Raw genomic sequence first — 18619 nt, 5'->3', positions numbered from 1 at the left:
TTTTCATCTCCAAAACTTATAATAATTGGCATTAGAACTAAGATCCAGCAAATTCTGTTGGATTTAAGTTTTGCCTTCAACCACATGTCGCTAAGAGCAAACGTGCTATTGATATTAAGAAAAGTGTCAGGACTATGTTCAAATGTATATTGGATTTAGGCTTGTGACAGTGCTTATTACTATAGAAAATGTTTTGTTTTGCCTTTTTTTAGGGGAACACAAATAATTTTTTTAATGAAAAAACAATCTCTGAGACAAAGAACATATACATTATTATATGTATTACAGTGGCATTATTTTACATTTTTGCAAAATGGAGGATAGTTGCATTCTCCTATCTCCTTCTGCATTCAATCTATTGCAAATCTCGGTTTTTTAAAAAGTAACAATTGTATATTTTAAAGGAGTACAACACCATGTTTTGATATACATATACATAGTGAAATGATTACTATGGTCAAGCTAATTAACATATCCAGTTCCTAACACATTTAGCATTTTTTTGTGTGTGTGTGGTGAAGGCACCTGAAGTCTACTGTCTTATCAAATTTCTAGTATATAATACAGTGTTATTAACTATAGTCATCATGCTATACATTAGATCTCAAGATACTATAGAAAATGAATACTAACAGATATATCAAAGGACACAGCATCAGTAGGACAATTAAAGTCAATAAACTCTGGAAACAAGTTATTATCAGGCCATATTTATACAAACATGTCTTAATATGGGGAAGTTCAAGCATTTATTTTTATCTACTCTGTTCAGGGTAAACTGAATTAGCAAAAGATAATGGGCCTAATTCTAAAATTTGTCTCACCAGTGGCTTATTGACACAGCTGAAACACTCCAAAATCAGCTCCTTTATTTTGGAAAGTGAATTCTTTCAGTAAGGAAATATTAATGATTTGTTTTCTGCAAATTTCACATTTTAAAAGGGCATCTTTGGGCTTCCCTGGTGGCGCAGTGGTTGAGAGTCCACCTGCCGATGCAGGGGACACGCGTTCGTGCCCCGGTCCGGGAAGATCCCACATGCCGTGGAGCAGCTGGGCCCGTGAGCCATGGCCGCTGAGCCTGCGCGTCCAGAGCCTGTGCTCCGCAACGGGAGAGGCCACAACAGTGAGAGGCCCGCATACCGCAAAAAAAAAAAAAAAAAAAAAGGCATCTTTGAGAAAGACACAAGAGAAATATCTAATTTACAAAGTGATAGAGATTACCCTGCTGACACTCTTGCTCCCTGGCAAGCAAATGTGGATCTGAGGTTCTAGCCGAAGGCTCACTTCCACAAGGCAGTATCTATACATATGTAACTTACTTTACCACAAAGCATAAGAAATGTGGTTTTCTGGAGATAGGGATGAAAATCCACTGGGTTGAGAGCTGTCATCTATGCTTTACAATGTTAGAAATAAAATGCACCTAAACAGAGGAGATCCTTATAGAGATACCTTAGTTTGGGGATGTCCAGCAGACTTTTCAAACCACACACCAAAAAAATCTAAAAAACTGAATGCATTCCAAAAAATCAAAAGGCTCGTGGAGAATTGTTCTGACAGAATTCAGTTCTCACAAATCAATCAGGGGTTGAATAACACATTTACAATGCAGAGTTAGAATCCTCCTGTGAAGCATTTTTCCTAAGCATTGGATAGGATTTTATTAGAGAGTACTATGATATTTTTGGCTTTAACATTTCAGCCAGACTGTATATTTACTCATTCATTCAACCATCAAGTGCCTACTGGATACCAGCACTGGGAATGCAAAATGAATATGCTATGGCTCCTGAACTTCTTTAATCTAATAGGAAGGAACAAGCACGTAGAAAATCTCAATGGGGTTCAATAAACACAGGATGATGTCAGGAAAAACACTATCTCCATTTGGGGGGGGGGCTTCATCAAAAGGAACAAATAGAAGGGTGGTCCAGGCAATGGAAATGGCATTTACAAAGGCATGGAGACAGAAAAAAAGCACTTTGGAGTCATGGCAAAACAAATCAAAATGAGTCAATTGGTGTAGAGAGGTAGGTGGAGCCTAGATGACCAATGGAGGAGAAATCTTTGATAGATGCTAAACAGAAATGAAAAGACCAGAAGGACAACCCTTTGAGGTAGTATGATATAATGTCTCTAGAACAACTGGATGCTTAATTGGCCAAAGCAGTTGTGAGAAAAGTTATATCTTTGTCCATAGAAGAGAGATTGACCTCTTTCAAATGAATGATAGGTCCTTTTCTCATCAGTTGCATCCTTGAGTATAGGATCAACCACTGAGGGAAGTTGAAGGAGGAGGCATTACGCTCAGAGACGATCTGGGCATTACCAAGGGAGGACTTGAGAACCTGTGGCTATCATCTTTCAATCAAATGCATGCATGTGGGGTACTTCAAGCTCTACAGGCAGTAACAAATGCAGATCCAAGAAAGGGGCAGTAGATGATAAGAACGGTCTACATTGTCATGGGGATTATTAAAGAACTGACTGGGGGACTTCCGGGGAAGATGGCGGAAGAGTAAGATGTGGAGATCACCTCCCTCCCCACAGATACACCAGAAATACAGCTACACGTGGAACAACTCCTACAGAACACCTACTGTACGCTGGCAGAAGACCTCAGACCTCCCAAAAGGCAAGAAACTCCCCACGTACCTGGGTAGGGCAAAGCGGAGAGATTCCCGCACAGACGATCGGTGCCAACTGGCACTCACCAGCCCGAGAGGCTTGTCTGCTCACCCGCCGGGGCAGGCGGCGCTGGGAGCTGAGGTTCGGGCTTCAGTCGGAGCGCAGGGAGAGGACTGGAGTTGGCGGCGTGAACACAGCCTGAAGGGGCTAATGAGCCACAGCTAGCCGGGAGGGAGTCCGGGAAAAAGTTTGGACCTGCCGAAGAGGCAAGAGACTTTTTCTTCCCTCTTTGTTTCCTGGTGCGCGAGGAGAGGGGATTAAGAGTGCTGCTTGGAGGAGCTCCAGAGACGGGCGCTAGCCGCGGCTGAAAGCACGGACCCCAGAGACGGGCATGGGACGCTGGGGCTGCTGCCGCCGCTGTGAGGCCTGTGTGCGAGCGCAGGTCACTGTCCACACCCCCCTTCTGGGGAGCCTGTGCAGCCCGTCACGGCCGGGGTCCCGGGATCCAGGGACGGCTTCCCTGGGAGAACGCACGACGCACCTCGGGCTGGTGCAATGTCACGCCGGCCTCTGCCGCTGCAGGCTCCACCCGCACTCCGTGCCCCTCCCTGCCCCTAGGCCTGAGTAGGCCAGAGTCCCCGAAGCGGCTGCTCCTTTAACCCTGTCCTGTCTGAGCGAAGAACAGACGCCCCCCAGTGACCTACACGGAGAGGTGGGGCCAAATCCAAAGCTGAGACCCGGGAGCTGTGAGAACAAAGAAGAGAAAGGGAAATCTCTCCCAGCAGCCTCAGAAGCAGCGGATTAAAGCTCCACAATCAACTTGATGTACCCTGCATCTGTGGAATACATGAATAGACAACGAATCATCCCAAATTCAGGAGCCAGGAGTGAGGGCTGTGCCTCTGAGGTGGGAGAGCCAACTTCAGGACACTGGTCCACAAGAGACCTCCTAACTCCACATAATATCAAACGGCGAAGATCTTCCAGAGATCTCCATCTCAACACCAGCACCCAGCTTCACTCAAGGACCAGCAAGCTACAGTGCTGGACACCCTATGCCAAACAACTAGCAAGACAGGAACACAACGCCACCCATTAGCAGAGAGGCTGCCTAAAATCATAAAAAGTCCACAGACACCCCAAAACACACCACCAGAAATGGACCTGTCCACCAGAAAGACAAGATCCAGCCTCATCCACCAGAACACAGGCACTAGTCCCCTCCACCAGGAAGCCTACACAACCCACTGAACCAACCTTAGCCACTGGGGACAGACACCAAAAACAACAGGAACTACGAACCTGCAGCCTGCAAAAAGGAGACCCCAAACACAGTAAGATAAGAAAAATGAGAAGACAAAAAAAAAAAAAAAAAAACAGCAGGAGAAGGAGCAAGATAAAAACCCACCAGACCTAACAAATGAAGAGGAAATAGGCAGTCTACCTGAAAAAGAATTCAGAATAATGATAGTAAAGATGATCCAAGATTCTATTTCCAAGATCCAAAATCTTGGAAATAGAATAGGCAAAATGCAAGAAACAGTTAACAAGGACCTAGAAGAACTAAAGATGAATCAAGCATCGATTAAGAACACAATAAATGAAATGAAAAATACTCTAGATGGGATCAATAGCAGAATAACTAAGGCAGAAGAACGGATAAGTGAGGTGGAAGATAAAATAGTGGAAATAACTGATGCAGAGCAAAATAAAGAAAAAAGAATGAAAAGAACAGAACACAGTCTCAGAGACCTCTGGGACAACATTAAACACACCAACATTCGAATTATAGGGGTTCCAGAAGAAGAAGAGAAAAAGAAAGGGACTGAGAAAATATTTGAAGAGATTATAGTTGAAAACTTCCCTAATATAGGAAAGGAAATAGCTAATCAAGTCCAGGAGGCACAGAGAGTCCCATACAGAATAAATCCAAGGAGAAATATGCCAAGACACATATTAATCAAACTGTCAAAAATTAAACACAAAGAAATCATATTAAAAGCAGCAAGGCAAAAACAACAAATAAAACACAAGGGAATCCACATCAGGTTAACAGCTGATCTCTCAGCAGAAACTCTACAAGCCAGAAGGGAGTGGCAGGACATAATTAAAGTGTTGAAGGAGAAAAACCTGCAACCAAGACTACTCTACCCAGCAAGGATCTCATTCAGATTTGATGGAGAAATTAAAAGGTTTACAGACAAGCAAAAGCTGAGAGAGTTCAGCACCACCAAACCAGCTTTACAACAAATGCTAAAGGAACTTCTCTAGGCAAGAAACACAACAGAAGGAAAATACCTACAATAACAAACCCAAAACAATTAAGGAAATGGGAATAGGAACATACATATCAATAATTACCTTAAATGTAAATGGACTAAATGCTCCCACCAAAAGACACAGATTGGCTGAATGGATACAAAAACAAGACCCATATATATGCTGTCTACAAGAGACCCACTTCAGACCTAGAGACACATACAGACTGAAAGTAAGGGGATGGAAAAAGATATTCCATGCAAATGGAAATCAAAAGAAAGCTGGAGTAGCAATTCTTATATCAGACAAAATAGACTTTAAAATAAAGACTATTAGAAGAGACAAAGAAGGACACTACATAATGATAAAGGGATCGATCCAAGAAGAAGATATAACACTTCTAAATATTTATGCACCCAACATAGGAGCACCTCAATACATAAGGCAAATACTAACAGCCATAAAAAGGGAAATCGACAGTAACACACTCATAGCAGGGGACTTTAACACCCCACTTTCACCAATGGACAGATCATCCAAAATGAAAATAAATAAGGAAACACAAGCTTTAAACGATACATTAAACAAGATGGACTTCGTTGATATTTATAGGACATTCCATCCAAAAACAACAGAATACACATTTTTCTCAAGTGCTCATGGAACATTCTCTAGGATAGATCATATCTTGGGTCACAAATCAAGCCTTGGTAAATTTAAGAAAATTGAAATTGTATCAAGTATTTTTTCCGACCACAGTGCTATGAGACTAGACATCAATTACAGGAAAAGAGCTGTAAAAAATACAAACACATGGAGGCTAAACAATACACTACTCAATAACGAAGTGATCACTGAAGAAATCAAAGAGGAAATCAAAAAATACCTAGAAACAAATGACAATGGAGACACGACGACCCAAAACCTATGGGACGCAGCAAAAGCAGTTCTAAGGGGGAAGTTTATAGCAATACAATCCCACCTTAAGAAACAGGAAACATCTCGAGTAAACAACCTGACCCTGCACCTAAAGCAATTAAAGAAAGAAGAACAAAAAACCCCCGAAGTTAGCAGAAGGAAAGAAATCATAAAGATCAGATCAGAAATAAATGAAAAAGAAATGAAGGAAACGATAGCAAAGATCAATAAAACTAAAAGCTGGTTCTTTGAGAAGATAAACAAAATTGATAAACCATTAGCCAGACTCATCAAGAAAAAAAGGGAGAAGACTCAAGTCAATAGAGTTAGAAATGAAAAAGGAGAAGTAACAACTGACACTGCAGAAATACAAAAGATCATGAGAGATTATTACAAGAAACTCTATGCTAATAAAATGGACAACCTGGAAGAAATGGACAAATTCTTAGAAATGCACAACCTGCCAAGACTGAATCAGGAAGAAATAGAAAATATGAATAGACCAATCACAAACACTGAAATTGAAACTGTGATTAAAAATCTTCCAACAAACAAAAGCCCAGGACCAGATGGCTTCACAGGCAAATTCTATCAAACATTTAGAGAAGAGCTAACACCCATCCTTCTCAAACTCTTCCAAAATATAGCAGATGGAGGAGCACTCCCAAACTCATTCTACGAGGCCACCATCACCTTGATACCAAAACCAGACAAGGATGTCACAAAGAAAGAAAACTACAGGCCAATATCACTGATGAACATAGATGCAAAAATCCTCAACAAAATACTAGCAAACAGAATCCAACAGCACATTAAAAGGATCATACACCATGATCAAGTGGGGTTTATTCCAGGAATGCAAGGATTCTTCAATATACACAAATCAATCAATGTGATACACCATATTAACAAATTGAAGGAGAAAAACCATATGATCATCTCAATAGATGCAGAGAAAGCTTTCGACAAAATTCAACACCGATTTATGATAAAAATCCTGCAGAAAGTAGGCATAGAGGGAACTTTCCTCAACATAATAAAGGCCATATATGACAAACCCACAGCCAACATTGTCCTCAATGGTGAAAAACTGAAACCATTTCCACTAAGATCAGGAACAAGACAAGGCTGCCCACTCTCACCACTCTTATTCAACTTAGTTTTGGAAGTTTTAGCCACAGCAATCAGAGAAGAAAAGGAAATAAAAGGAATCCAAATTGGAAAAGAAGAAGTAAAGCTGTCACTGTTTGCAGATGACATGATACTATACATAGAGAATCCTAAAGATGCTACCAGAAAACTACTAGAGCTAATCAATGAATTTGGTAAAGTAGCAGGATACAAAATTAATGCACAGAAATCTCTGGCATTCCTATACACTAATGATGAAAAATCTGAAAGTGAAATCAAGAAAACACTCCCATTTCCCACTGCAACAAAAAGAATAAAATATCTAGGAATAAACCTACCTAAGGAGACAAAAGACCTGTATGCAGAAAATTATAAGACACTGATGAAAGAAATTAAAGATGATACAAATAGATGGAGAGATATACCATGCTCCTGGATTGGAAGAATCAATATTGTGAAAATGACTCTACTGCCAAAAGCAATCTACAGATTCAATGCAATCCCTATCAAACTACTACTGGCATTTTTCACAGAACTAGAACAAAAAATTTCAAAATTTGTTTGGAAAAACAAAAGACCCCGAATAGCCAAAGCAATCTTGAGAACGAAAAACGGAGCTGGAGGAATCAGGCTCCCTGACTTCAGACTATACTACAAAGTTACAGTAATCAAGACAGTGTGGTACTGGCACAAAAACAGAAAGATAGATCAATGGAACAGTATAGAAAGCCCAGAGATAAACCCACGCACATATGGCCAACTTATCTTTGATAAAGGAGGCAGGAATGTACAGTGGATAAAGGATAGTCTCTTCAATAAGTGGTGCTGGGAAAACTGGACAGGGACATGTAAAAGTATGAGATTAGATCATTCCCTAACACCATACACAAAAATAAGCTCAAAATGGATTAAAGACTTAAATGTAAGGCCAGAAACTATCAAACTCTTAGAGGAAAACATAGGCAGAACACTTTATGACATAAATCACAGCAAGATCCTTTTGGACCCACCTCCTAGAGAAATGGAAATAAAAACAAAGATAAACAAATGGGACCTAATGAAACTTTAACGTTTTTGCACAGCAAAGGAAACCATAAACAAGACCAAAAGACAACCCTCAGAATGGGAGAAAATATTTGCAAATGAAGCAACTGACAAAGGATTAATCTCCAAAATTTATAAGCAGCTCAGGCAGCTCAATAGCAAAAAAACAAACAACCCAATCCAAAAATGGGCAGAAGACTTAAATAGGCATTTCTCCAAAGAAGATATACAGACTGCCAACAAACACATGAAAGAATGCTCAACATCATTAATCATTAGAGAAATGCAAATCAAAACTACAATGAGATATCTCACACCAGTCAGAATGGCCATCATCAAGAAATCTAGAAACAATAAATGCTGGAGAGGGTGTGGAGAAAAGGGAACACTCTTGCACTGCTGGTGGGAATGTGAATTGGTACAGCCACTATGGAGAACAGTATGGAGGTTCCTTAAGAAACTACAAATAGAACTACCGTATGACCCAGCAATCCCACTACTAGGCATATACGCTGAGAAAACCATAATTCAAAAAGAGACATGTACCAAAATGTTCATTGCAGCTCTATTCACAATAGCCCAGAGATGGAATCAACCTAAGTGTCCATCATCGGATGAATGGATAAAGAAGATGTGGCACATATATACAATGGAATATTACTCAGCCATAAAAAGAAACGAAACTGAGCTATTTGTAATGAGGTGGATAGACCTAGAGTCTGTCATACAGAGTGAAGTAAGTCAGAAAGAGAAAGACAAATACCGTATGCTAACACATATATATGGAATTTAAGAAAAAAAATGTCATGAAGAATCTAGGGGTAAAACAGGAATAAAGACACAGACCTACTTGAGAATGGACTTGAGGATATGGGGAGGGGGAAGGGTAAGCTGTGACAAAGCGAAAGAGAGGCACGGACATATATACACTACCAAACGTAAGGTAGATAGCTAGTGGGAAGCAGCCGCAGAGCACAGGGAGATCAGCTCGGTGCTTTGTGACCGCCTGGAGGGGTGCGATAGGGAGGGTGGGAGGGAGGGAGACGCAAGAGGGAAGGGATGGGGGAACAGATGTATATGTACGCATGATTCACTTTGTTATAAAGCAGAAACTAATAAAAAAAATAAAATAAATAAAAAATAAAAGAACTGACTGGGAAAGCAATTTAATATAATTAATAGTTCAAATTCCTTCACCTTCAAATTGTGCCCGCATCAAATGTCAGCTTCTACTCTAATTATTCTGCTGATCAGCAATCCTCTTTCAATGTAAACAATGTTTTCCTTATATCAATATAATCTTGTTCTTCCAAAGAAAATGTTTTTGTTATTATTTTTAATACATTTTATTTATTTAATTTCTTGAAGTGGTAGCACATTCACATACTTCAAGCATCAAAAGTATAAAACGATGTACAGCAATGTCTCTTTTCCAGCCCTGTCTTCTATCTGACAGGTTCCTATCCCCTTAAAAGTAACCAACATTATTAGTTTCTCATTTACTTCCCAGGATTTTTAAACTTTGTACGCGGGCCTCTCACTATTGCGGCCTCTCCCGTTGAGTAGCACAGGCTCCGGACGTGCAGGCTCAGCGGCCATGGCTCACGGGCCCAGCCGCTCCACGACATGTGGGATCCTCCCAGACTGGGGCACGAACCCGTGTCCCCTGCATCGGCAGGCAGACTCTCAACCACTGTGCCACCAGGGAAGCCCCCCAGGATTTTTAAATTGTATATACAAGCCAGTACAAGTATAGATTATGTTCCCTTCTTTTTTTAACCCTTATAGTACACTATTTTGGCACCCTTTTCTCCCCACTTAAAAATAAATCTTGGAGATTGTATTAGTCAGTTCAGGCTCCCATAACAAAATCCCGTACACTAGATGGCTTAAATAACAGAAATTTATTTTCTCACAGTTCTGGAGACTGGAAATCATAGACCAGGGTGCCAGTATGGTCAGGTTCTGTGGAGAGCTCTTTTCCTGGCTTGCAGACAGCCGTCTTCTCACTGTGTCCTCACATGGTGGAGAAAGGCAGCAAGCTCACCGGTGTCTCTTATTATCAGGGCATAAGGGCAGCAGCCCCACCATGAGCACCCCACTTGCACGACCTCATCTAACCCTAATTACCTCCCAAAGACCCTATAACCAAATATCATCACATTGGGGGATTAGGGCACCAACATATGAACTTTGGGGAGACACAAACAACTTAGTTCACACAGAGATCTTTCCATATAAGACATAAGACACTCTTTTTTTTTTTTTACAGCTACACAGTATGCTATTATTACATCATATATCTTTAAGGTTGGAACTGGGAAAACTGAAGTTGTCTTTAATCATTCTTTGTTAATAGGAGCTGCAGAAAAAGTGTTAGGGATTGATAGGTGATGTTTCTGATGAGGGTCCACATAGGCTGGAATTATTATATTCTGATGATTGTTCGAAAAACTCAAGCAATATGTTCAATATACATTCATTAGCTCATCACTAGATCCTCAAAACCTCAGCTTTCTAAATCAAATATGTTAGAAATGTTGTTCTAATATGAAGATACTTATTTGAAGATGCAAATTATATTAATAAAACATATAGCTATGAAATGTATTTTTGCTATGTCACTGCTTACAAACAGTAGTCAGCTTACACTTGACTGTTACTTGTTAGACAGGCCATTCTAAACACATTAGTGTACACTGGGGTTATAAGAAGGGTACTTGTGTAGAAGAAGATTTAGTGATCTCTATAATTAAAGTTCAAATAGTTATTCTTGTCAGAAATGGGAAAGAATCAAGAATGAGGAAGAGAGAAAAAGTATGGCCACAAAATGCTTCTGGACTACCTCACTGAAAGCAAAATAATACACTGTGTGCTACTCCAGCAGTCTGAACGATACTGCCTGAAGGAAGAGAGACAAAGTGAAAGTAGGTGAATAGAACAATGTGTCCTTAAAATATGGCTTAAATTGGATTTGGGGATAAGGGGGAGAGAGGAACCAAAGATCAAACACAAGGCTTTAAGCCTAAATGACTGGGTAGAAAAGTAATACTGTTGGCTGAGATAGGGTAGAAGATACCTAGGATGGGGTAAAAGTTTATTTTAGTATACGTATATTTGGGGGCTGGTGAGATATGTAGGTTAAAGTTATCAGCAGGCATTTAACAAAGACATTGATGTGAAGAGAGAGATCTGGAAGTTCTTTCAGGGGAAATGATGATATTGGCATAAAAAGTCAAAACACTGACTCTACTCAATCACAAGCTCTCCAGATCTCTTATACAATACAGTAGTCCTCCCACTAACACAATGGTGAGTGGACATTGAAAGTACTGGAGCCAAGAACAAACAGTTCAGCGTCTTAAACAACACAGCAAAGACTTCAAGACAAGCTCATCCACTATGAATTCAACTTACAAGTCTGCTTTGAGTTCCCACCCACAGCCCACTCTACAGGAAGCAAAAACGTTAAGCAAATTGTTAGAATAATGCATTCCCACAGGACATGACATCCTGAAGTTTTTCAAACAACAGCAATGTCACCTTCAATCACCCTCTTTAGAGGTTCTGCTTTTTCTAAGATAGTACCCAAGTGTTTATAACTTTCTCCATTAAAAGGTATGTATACTAAGAAATAAATTTAAGTTTTTAACTCTATGAGCCAACATACTGGGAGAAAAAAGTATGATAGGCTTCCTTTCTTGGCTGAAAAGAATGGACATGTCCATTTAGGCCTTGCAATATCTTAGCTAGACATCCTGAGATTCTAGTCTTTTGGCTCTTTGAACCAACTCTACCATTAAAATATTAATTACTCTATTACCTCTGATAGAAGATAAAGGTTACTATTTTGGTGTGCCCAATGCCCCTCTTTCCATAGGAAAAAAATTCTAATGAAAACGGCAGATATGTGCCCTCAATTGGACCAATCATATTACCCTATCTTCCTGGTTGTGATTGGTTTGGGAAGGAATATATGACCTAATTGGCCCCATGAAAGTCATTCTTGGGATTGTTTTCAGACTGGAGCCAAAGAGGAAAAAAAAATCTTTCTTTGCTGATAGAAGAGCTGCTAGGATGAGATGAGAGACCAAGGTTGATAGGAGCCATGTGCCCCATGGCATGGAGAAAGTCATCTGCAAAGAGCACCAGACACCCTGGTTAGAAATAGAGTGTAAGCCCTGAAAGTGTTCCTGCCACAGAATCCAGACACCCCCAGGACCAGTTCCCTACATCATGTGTTTGGGTTATACCAGCCAATAAGTTCTCCTTTTCATTTGAGCAAGTTAGGATTCAGTCATTGGCAAACCAAAGTGGCCCAACTTGTGCACAGAATATCTTATACTTACAATGGGTTCAATAAATATATATTGATTATCTGGTTGCTTTGATGTCAGTGCTTTTCCTGTACCTTTTGCTTCTGCACTTTCTCTGTGTTCTACAACTTCATTCTCAATAAGGCTTGATCAAAAGTAAGGCTACAATTTTCCAGTAATAATTGGGTGCCCTAGCCCCACAATACTGGCAAAGATCATTTAATATGTCTGTGTCTCAGTTTCTTAATTTGTAAAATATGGCAAATAATAACCGCAGCTATTTTTTAACATCCCCTATATTCCAGATACTGGCCTAATGCTTAACATATATTATTCTAATTCCTACAGCAATTTTCTAACACATGCATAATGATCCCCATTTTATAGATGAGGATGCTGAGATGCAATGAGTTTAAGTGAATTGACCAAGGTCATACAGTGACATAATTCTGATTCCTACCCAGGTTAGTCTGAGCCTGTATTCTTTCCAATGTCCTATGATGCCTTGCTTATTCAAAAAGCTTATGTGTGTAATAAGATAATGCAAGTAAAATTGAAAATGGTGAAAAATGATTCTCCAATTGATAAGAAAAAATGTGGAAGTGGGCCCAAATATTAGCAAGGAAGATTTAGGTTAAGGAGAACATTCTGACTACCTCAATTATGGCATTTAGAAACAGTAATTGAAGAAAACGAGTGCTGAATCTCATATAAATGAGAAATTTTATGAAAAGAGAAAGTACAGCCAAGATTCTGTTCCATGTCTGAAGCCTCAGTAAAACTCAGAAGGACATAAGTAAGCAAGCTTTGCTAAGCTAGGGAGAACTGAACCTCTTCTCATTTTCCCCATGGAACCATCAATACCTAGGACCTGGCATTTCCTTTGTGGTCCTGTTGATGAAGTGTGCTTATAAGATATGAACATTTTGACTCACAGATCTGAATGCTAACATCAGTAGTGTTTGGGAAAAATATGTAGTAATGCTGTCTATGTACCATTAAAATATATGCAAATCCTATTTTTGTAAAGTTTAACTAAAAGAAGGAAAAGACCGAGTCTATGTATTGAATGACATTTTGTAGTAAAACCCTTGTGTTCTTCAAGCTATAATTATTATTTCAAATAATTTCAAGGAAACCACATTATGAACTACCTGTTTTATGTCCATTTTCTTCATTAGACTGTGAATGCTTTGGGAACAGAAATTGTGTCTTACTCATCTTTTTATCTCTAGAATCTAACATAGGTGCAATATGGCCTAGGTTACATTATAATTTTCATGGGTCCTATGAACTTTAGTTTTCATGGACCTCTTCCTCCATAAAAATATAAAAAATTGTATCTTATACCTTGGTATAAAGATGAATATATTAGTATTACATATTTTAATATTTTCTTCGACCTAAGAGTTTATTTTTTTCTTTTGGTTTTAAAGGAAATTAAAACATTTGCACAGCTCCCTAAAACTATTGCTATGCCAGGTGCTATGCCTATCTTGCCTGTGGACAACTCAGTCCTGATATATGTTAAATACAATTTTTTTAAATGAATGAAATGAATAAATGATTGTAAATTAACATCTATCTGATGGTACTGATTCTTAGAGCTTCTATTTTGGAGTAATGCTCAGCCTAAAATAGTTTTCAAAAACAACTAATTAATAAAATCATCACAAAGTACTAATATTCATTTAATCTGAAGCCAACTATTGAAATGCACCACTGTACACAAAACTAAAACTCAAGAGCAGTGCATAAGAAGCCTGTCAAAGTGACAAAATAAATATTTTAAAATAATATCAGAGGTTGCTATAATTTTGAACAAATACAGCCCACCTCTTAAAGAGTGAAAATTAAATATTTTCTTTTTTAAACTCTGACATTCCAAGAGAGTCAGTTCATAAGGTAGATACTTAAAAAAATGTGGGCTTATACTTGGAGCCGCATAGTTATCGACTATAATTTAGTTCAATGTGTGCCCAGAACGCTGGCCCTGCTGCCTTTCACAACATTGCTTTTGGAACTCAGCATTTCTCCACTGCTGTTTCCAGAGACATCTTTTTTAAATAGAAAATTGACTGATGAAATCTTAGGCATGAATAAATGCTAATGCATATAATAAATTAAAATGCTGTCATTTTATAAGAAAGGTTTATTGGCTAACTGTACTATTTCTTCTAGTAATTCAAAACCTAGTGTTTAATTTACAGGATGAAATGTGGAAATCAATTATTCAGTTCGTAGTACAGTAAAATTGATTTTCAAAATTATGTTTTGGGAGGCAACCAGACTGATTTATCCACTGACTTAAAATGTAGAGTCATATCTGAAAAGTTTTTCCCCACTTCAAAATGTATTGAACAATGCTCAAACTATGAGGAAGCATTTTTGCATTGCCTGGACAGCATTGTATGCAAATTAATATCTGGATGATAATTCAGATTCACCCTCCCAAAAGGGATATCATACATATAAAGTAGTGCTAGTATTTATGGGATGGACAGTTACCAGAACAGCTTTTAAAGGCTACATAATAAAAGTGCATTAAAGCTGCCTAAACTGATTAACCATTGATACTGAAATGGATTCAGCTAATGGATTCTGCCTCCCCAGAAAGTGCCCCCTTTTAATAATAATTTTTAAAAAGCAAAAAACATGTTTTTCCTTCTCTTTTTCATAACATCTAGCCACCTGAGTAACGGCGGGAGAGGGAAGGGGACTGCCCACACCTCGCCTGGGCCAGCAGGAGGAAGAGGTCGCCTAGTGATCAGACACTCTCGTTTCTCCTCTCCAAAGGGCAAACGGGCTGCCTCAGCAGCTGTCATATCCTGCTGCCCTTCGAAACAGGAAACCAGTCTAGAATTTCAAACTCACCTCCTGAATTGCATTACCAAACTGGTAGTCTTGCCAGATCCTTGTAAATGCCTGTTAAATGTGAAGGTGGTAAAGGCTTTGAGGGGCTGGTGAACAGGGAAGGCCTCTGTGTTTTGGAGGGGGCACTACCTGGCTCAGCTACCTGTTATCTATTGGGTGGTTCTGGAGATGAAACAAGCACAGCTGAAGAGGAGGACACACAAGGTCACTTGGTCCATCTCATGCCAGCAGGGAGAATCACATCCCTGTGCAAGGTTGAACCCATAAGGGGTCTTGTAATGAGGCTACTAGTTATCCCAAGGCACATAATGGGGAGCTTCAAAGATCTAGGTTGTAGACTCACAAATCACAGTTATTCCGCTAGCCTTTCAGCCAGACAAGCCCCTTGTTTTCCCACATTCCCCATACGATATCCTGCTCGGGCCATCTTATTGCTCGTGAGCCGTTCCAGCAGAGGGCAGGCAGGGGAAAGGAGAGGAGTCCTATACTACAGCACATCATCTAGAGTGTTCTGAACATGTTAAGGCAAATTTTCTGGATTACTGAGAACAACAAATGTTTTTCTGTCCAAAATTTTTTTTTCCTGTCTATCTGTCTGTATGTATAAGGTGTTACCAGTTTTCAGGAGCTCCTCTCTCAAGGAATTCACAGTCTGGTTTGGGAAGGCAAAATGAAGACACGTGAAATAGTGAGAAAGCCAGACTCTAAAGCCATCCCAAGCTATCCTAAGTAAATTCATGAGTTTCAAGAAAAGGAAGAAAGTCTTTGGGCACTGAAGTCAGTGACAGCATTTATAGATTAAAAGTATGATCAGGGCAGAGAAGTGAGAGTCAGTGTTTGGGTGAATGTAATTGTAGAAAAATTCTCTGAACAGGTTTGGATGATAACCTCACAGAGAGGATGTATAGGCATCCTGTTGGAGTTAGGTTTATGTAGGACAGATCTCATCAGATCTTAGCACCAGGCCTTTGTGGTGATCAGCCAGAGTGAAAGGACTGGGAGATTCAGGACTGGCTGGCATTCCACGAGGAAAAAGAATCAGTATCTTTCCATATCATTCATTAACGTCTGTGTGACAACGTCATGAGCAACTCACTATGGGGAGATCTTCATTAGATAAACAGGTCTGCAAAATTCATAGCCAAGGAATGTGGGCTGGAGAGGCACTCCCAGCCACAGCTGCTACCTGAACACCCAGGATTGGCTGGGAACCAAGCAGACATGCTGAAACCAGGAGCCTCGGCGACGAATGGCAATGTTACAGCTACTTAATCCTGAAATGAAAAGTAATTGCTTCTGGCTTAAAGAATAAAGGAAAAACAAGATCAGCCTTGGCCGAATCATATTTTTTTCCCCAAAACAACCAAGCTATAGGCCAGGTTCTAAAATTTTCTTGGTACTTGAAAATGTGAGAAAATGGATGTTTTCTGTCAATATAATTTAAATTCATCCAAGAGTACTGATATATAAGAACATTTGAATGCAAATACATTTTTGATTAACATGATAAGTCAAATGTGTTCACTTTTAGCTATAAGGGATGACATCTAAAATTTAACTTACCTGAATATAATTTTTGGAAAGTTGGTCTTCAAAATAGCTGTTGCTTTTTTTTTGGAAGCATTTCCTATGGAAAAGTCTCAGCAGAAGTTGCCAGAGCTCCTTTTCTGCACCGATGAAACTGCAAATGGAGAAATACAGAAGAAGGGGGAGGAGTAAGGCATTTCAATACATCTAATACATTCTTGTGATGGAATTGTCTTCTCTATTAAAGAAAAGACTTGATAAAAATTCATAAAGAGACAGCTGTGAGTTTAAATTATTATTAGAAGAATCTAAAGATGACTTTAACCCGCAACTGAGTATATAATATTTGTGTTTTTACTTGTTTACCTCTCAAGGGGCTACAGAATGGCAAATATCAGGATATGTTTTTAGGCAGCCACTCCATTTCCTTGAGAGCAAGAAAGCAACGACAGAGTAAAAACAGCAAGAATGAGAACAAACAAATCTTGCCTTTCATGTTCTAATTTTTAAATTATATGTATTGATTTAAAATATTTGTGGCAGACTCACAATTATGTAGAGAGAACTAATTAAAATATATCTTATCTCCTAGAGCCATATAAAATTGCCTACACAAATAGCAATTTCATGTGATTTAACCCAATACTCAAGCCTTCATAGGAATATCATCAGCTAATAATAACCAATAAGGAGTACAACCCAGTTTGTCTTCCTGCCATTATTCTCTACAAACGTTAATATTATGAAATTAATATGACACACGCTATCTTCTTGCAGGTGCTAACACTGAGGACATTCCTCATAGAAGAACCAAGGTTATTTATAGACATTGCTCACAGCTTGTGCTTCTGCTTCATTAATTCAAAACACAAAAAAATATAAATCTTATACCAGAAGTTTTTTGGATACAACCAGTTTTTTTGGATTTAACCTAACAGAACAGCGCTGTGACACTGACAACTGTGACTGCTTTCTCATGAGCTCAGGCTGGAGGACAGCTGGAAGGCCAGCCACCAACCCAATAACCTGATGCACAGTAATCACAAACTCGAGGGCTTATTTTAGTGAAAGGTGTCATATAGCCCATGAGGTAAAGAAACAACCATGAACAACACTAAGAATGCAAAGAATGTCCACAGCTGATGAATCGTGCCCTCTATTGGTATATGACAAACAGCCAGTGACCCCGAAAGCCACAGTATTTCCAAAGACAAAGGACTATGGTACTTAGTAACACTTTGAATTTTTTTTAAAAAGCAGTTCTTTTTACACCAATACTCTACCATTCTATGCCAAGAAAGGATACTGTGTGTCCAGATGGTCCCAGTTTTCTCTTTTACAATAAGTATGATTCAGATATTAGCAAGGTTTCCATTTCCATTACAGAAGAAGCCTTAGATAAGCTTTCTGTTATTACAAAATATGAGAACATCCCAAGGAAATACAGATTTAAAGTATAATGTAAATGTACATTTTAATGGAGCTACACAGTGATTGCAAACATTTAGATGATTTGGAAGTGTATAGTATGTTGTTGAAAGCAATTTTAATCCAAATATGTCCATTTCAAATTTAAGGTAATCTCAGTTTTACATGCAAAAAAATTAAGATTATAGGGAACAGAGCTGGTGGCACTAGGCCTAGTCAGGTCTTGCGGCTGGAGGTGATGCAAGGAAGAAGAAACGATCCTCCATGGGTTAAGGCTACCTTTCCAGATAGTCCAACAACTAAGTCACTAGTTTCCAAGGGCCTTTGCACCACCTATGGAAACACTGGATCCGTGCACACCAGACAGATCCTTGACAACTCATCCCACCATACCCCGCACAAAAGTTGCTGTACCAGTGGACAAAGAAGGTGACCACTGAGTTTCTTTTCATTACCAGATAGATATAATATCCCTGCCAACAAAAGAGAGCACA

General features: G+C 39.2%; 1 protein-coding gene across 4 annotated transcripts in view; it reads right to left on the bottom strand.

Annotated features, from left to right (window-relative positions):
• LOC308612927 (uncharacterized protein) overlaps positions 1–18619 on the bottom strand; it is a 110992-nt gene that overhangs the window by 14574 nt on the left and 77799 nt on the right. Inside the window, exons 2-4 of one of the 4 annotated variants that reach the window (XR_014015176.1) lie at positions 16734–16851; positions 16267–16444; positions 2660–3372 (exon numbers count right to left, since the gene is read on the bottom strand). Coding sequence is in view for 1 of the 4 variants with exons in the window: in XM_081225764.1 (XP_081081890.1) it covers positions 3187–3372; positions 16734–16851 (304 nt within the window). In the remaining 3 variants the exon portion in view is untranslated. Of the gene's footprint in view, positions 1–2655; positions 3373–14445; positions 16445–16733; positions 16852–18619 lie in introns of those variants that run through there. The other 3 variants (XM_081225764.1, XR_014015178.1, XR_014015177.1) reach the window with 3 other exon arrangements.

This window comes from Mesoplodon bidens (genome assembly GCF_964165515.1).
Source record: "Mesoplodon bidens genome assembly, chromosome: 2".
Taxonomy (NCBI): Eukaryota; Metazoa; Chordata; class Mammalia; order Artiodactyla; family Ziphiidae; genus Mesoplodon; species Mesoplodon bidens.
Note: the sequence above shows the minus strand (reverse complement) of the source record. Positions and strands in the feature narration are given on the sequence as shown.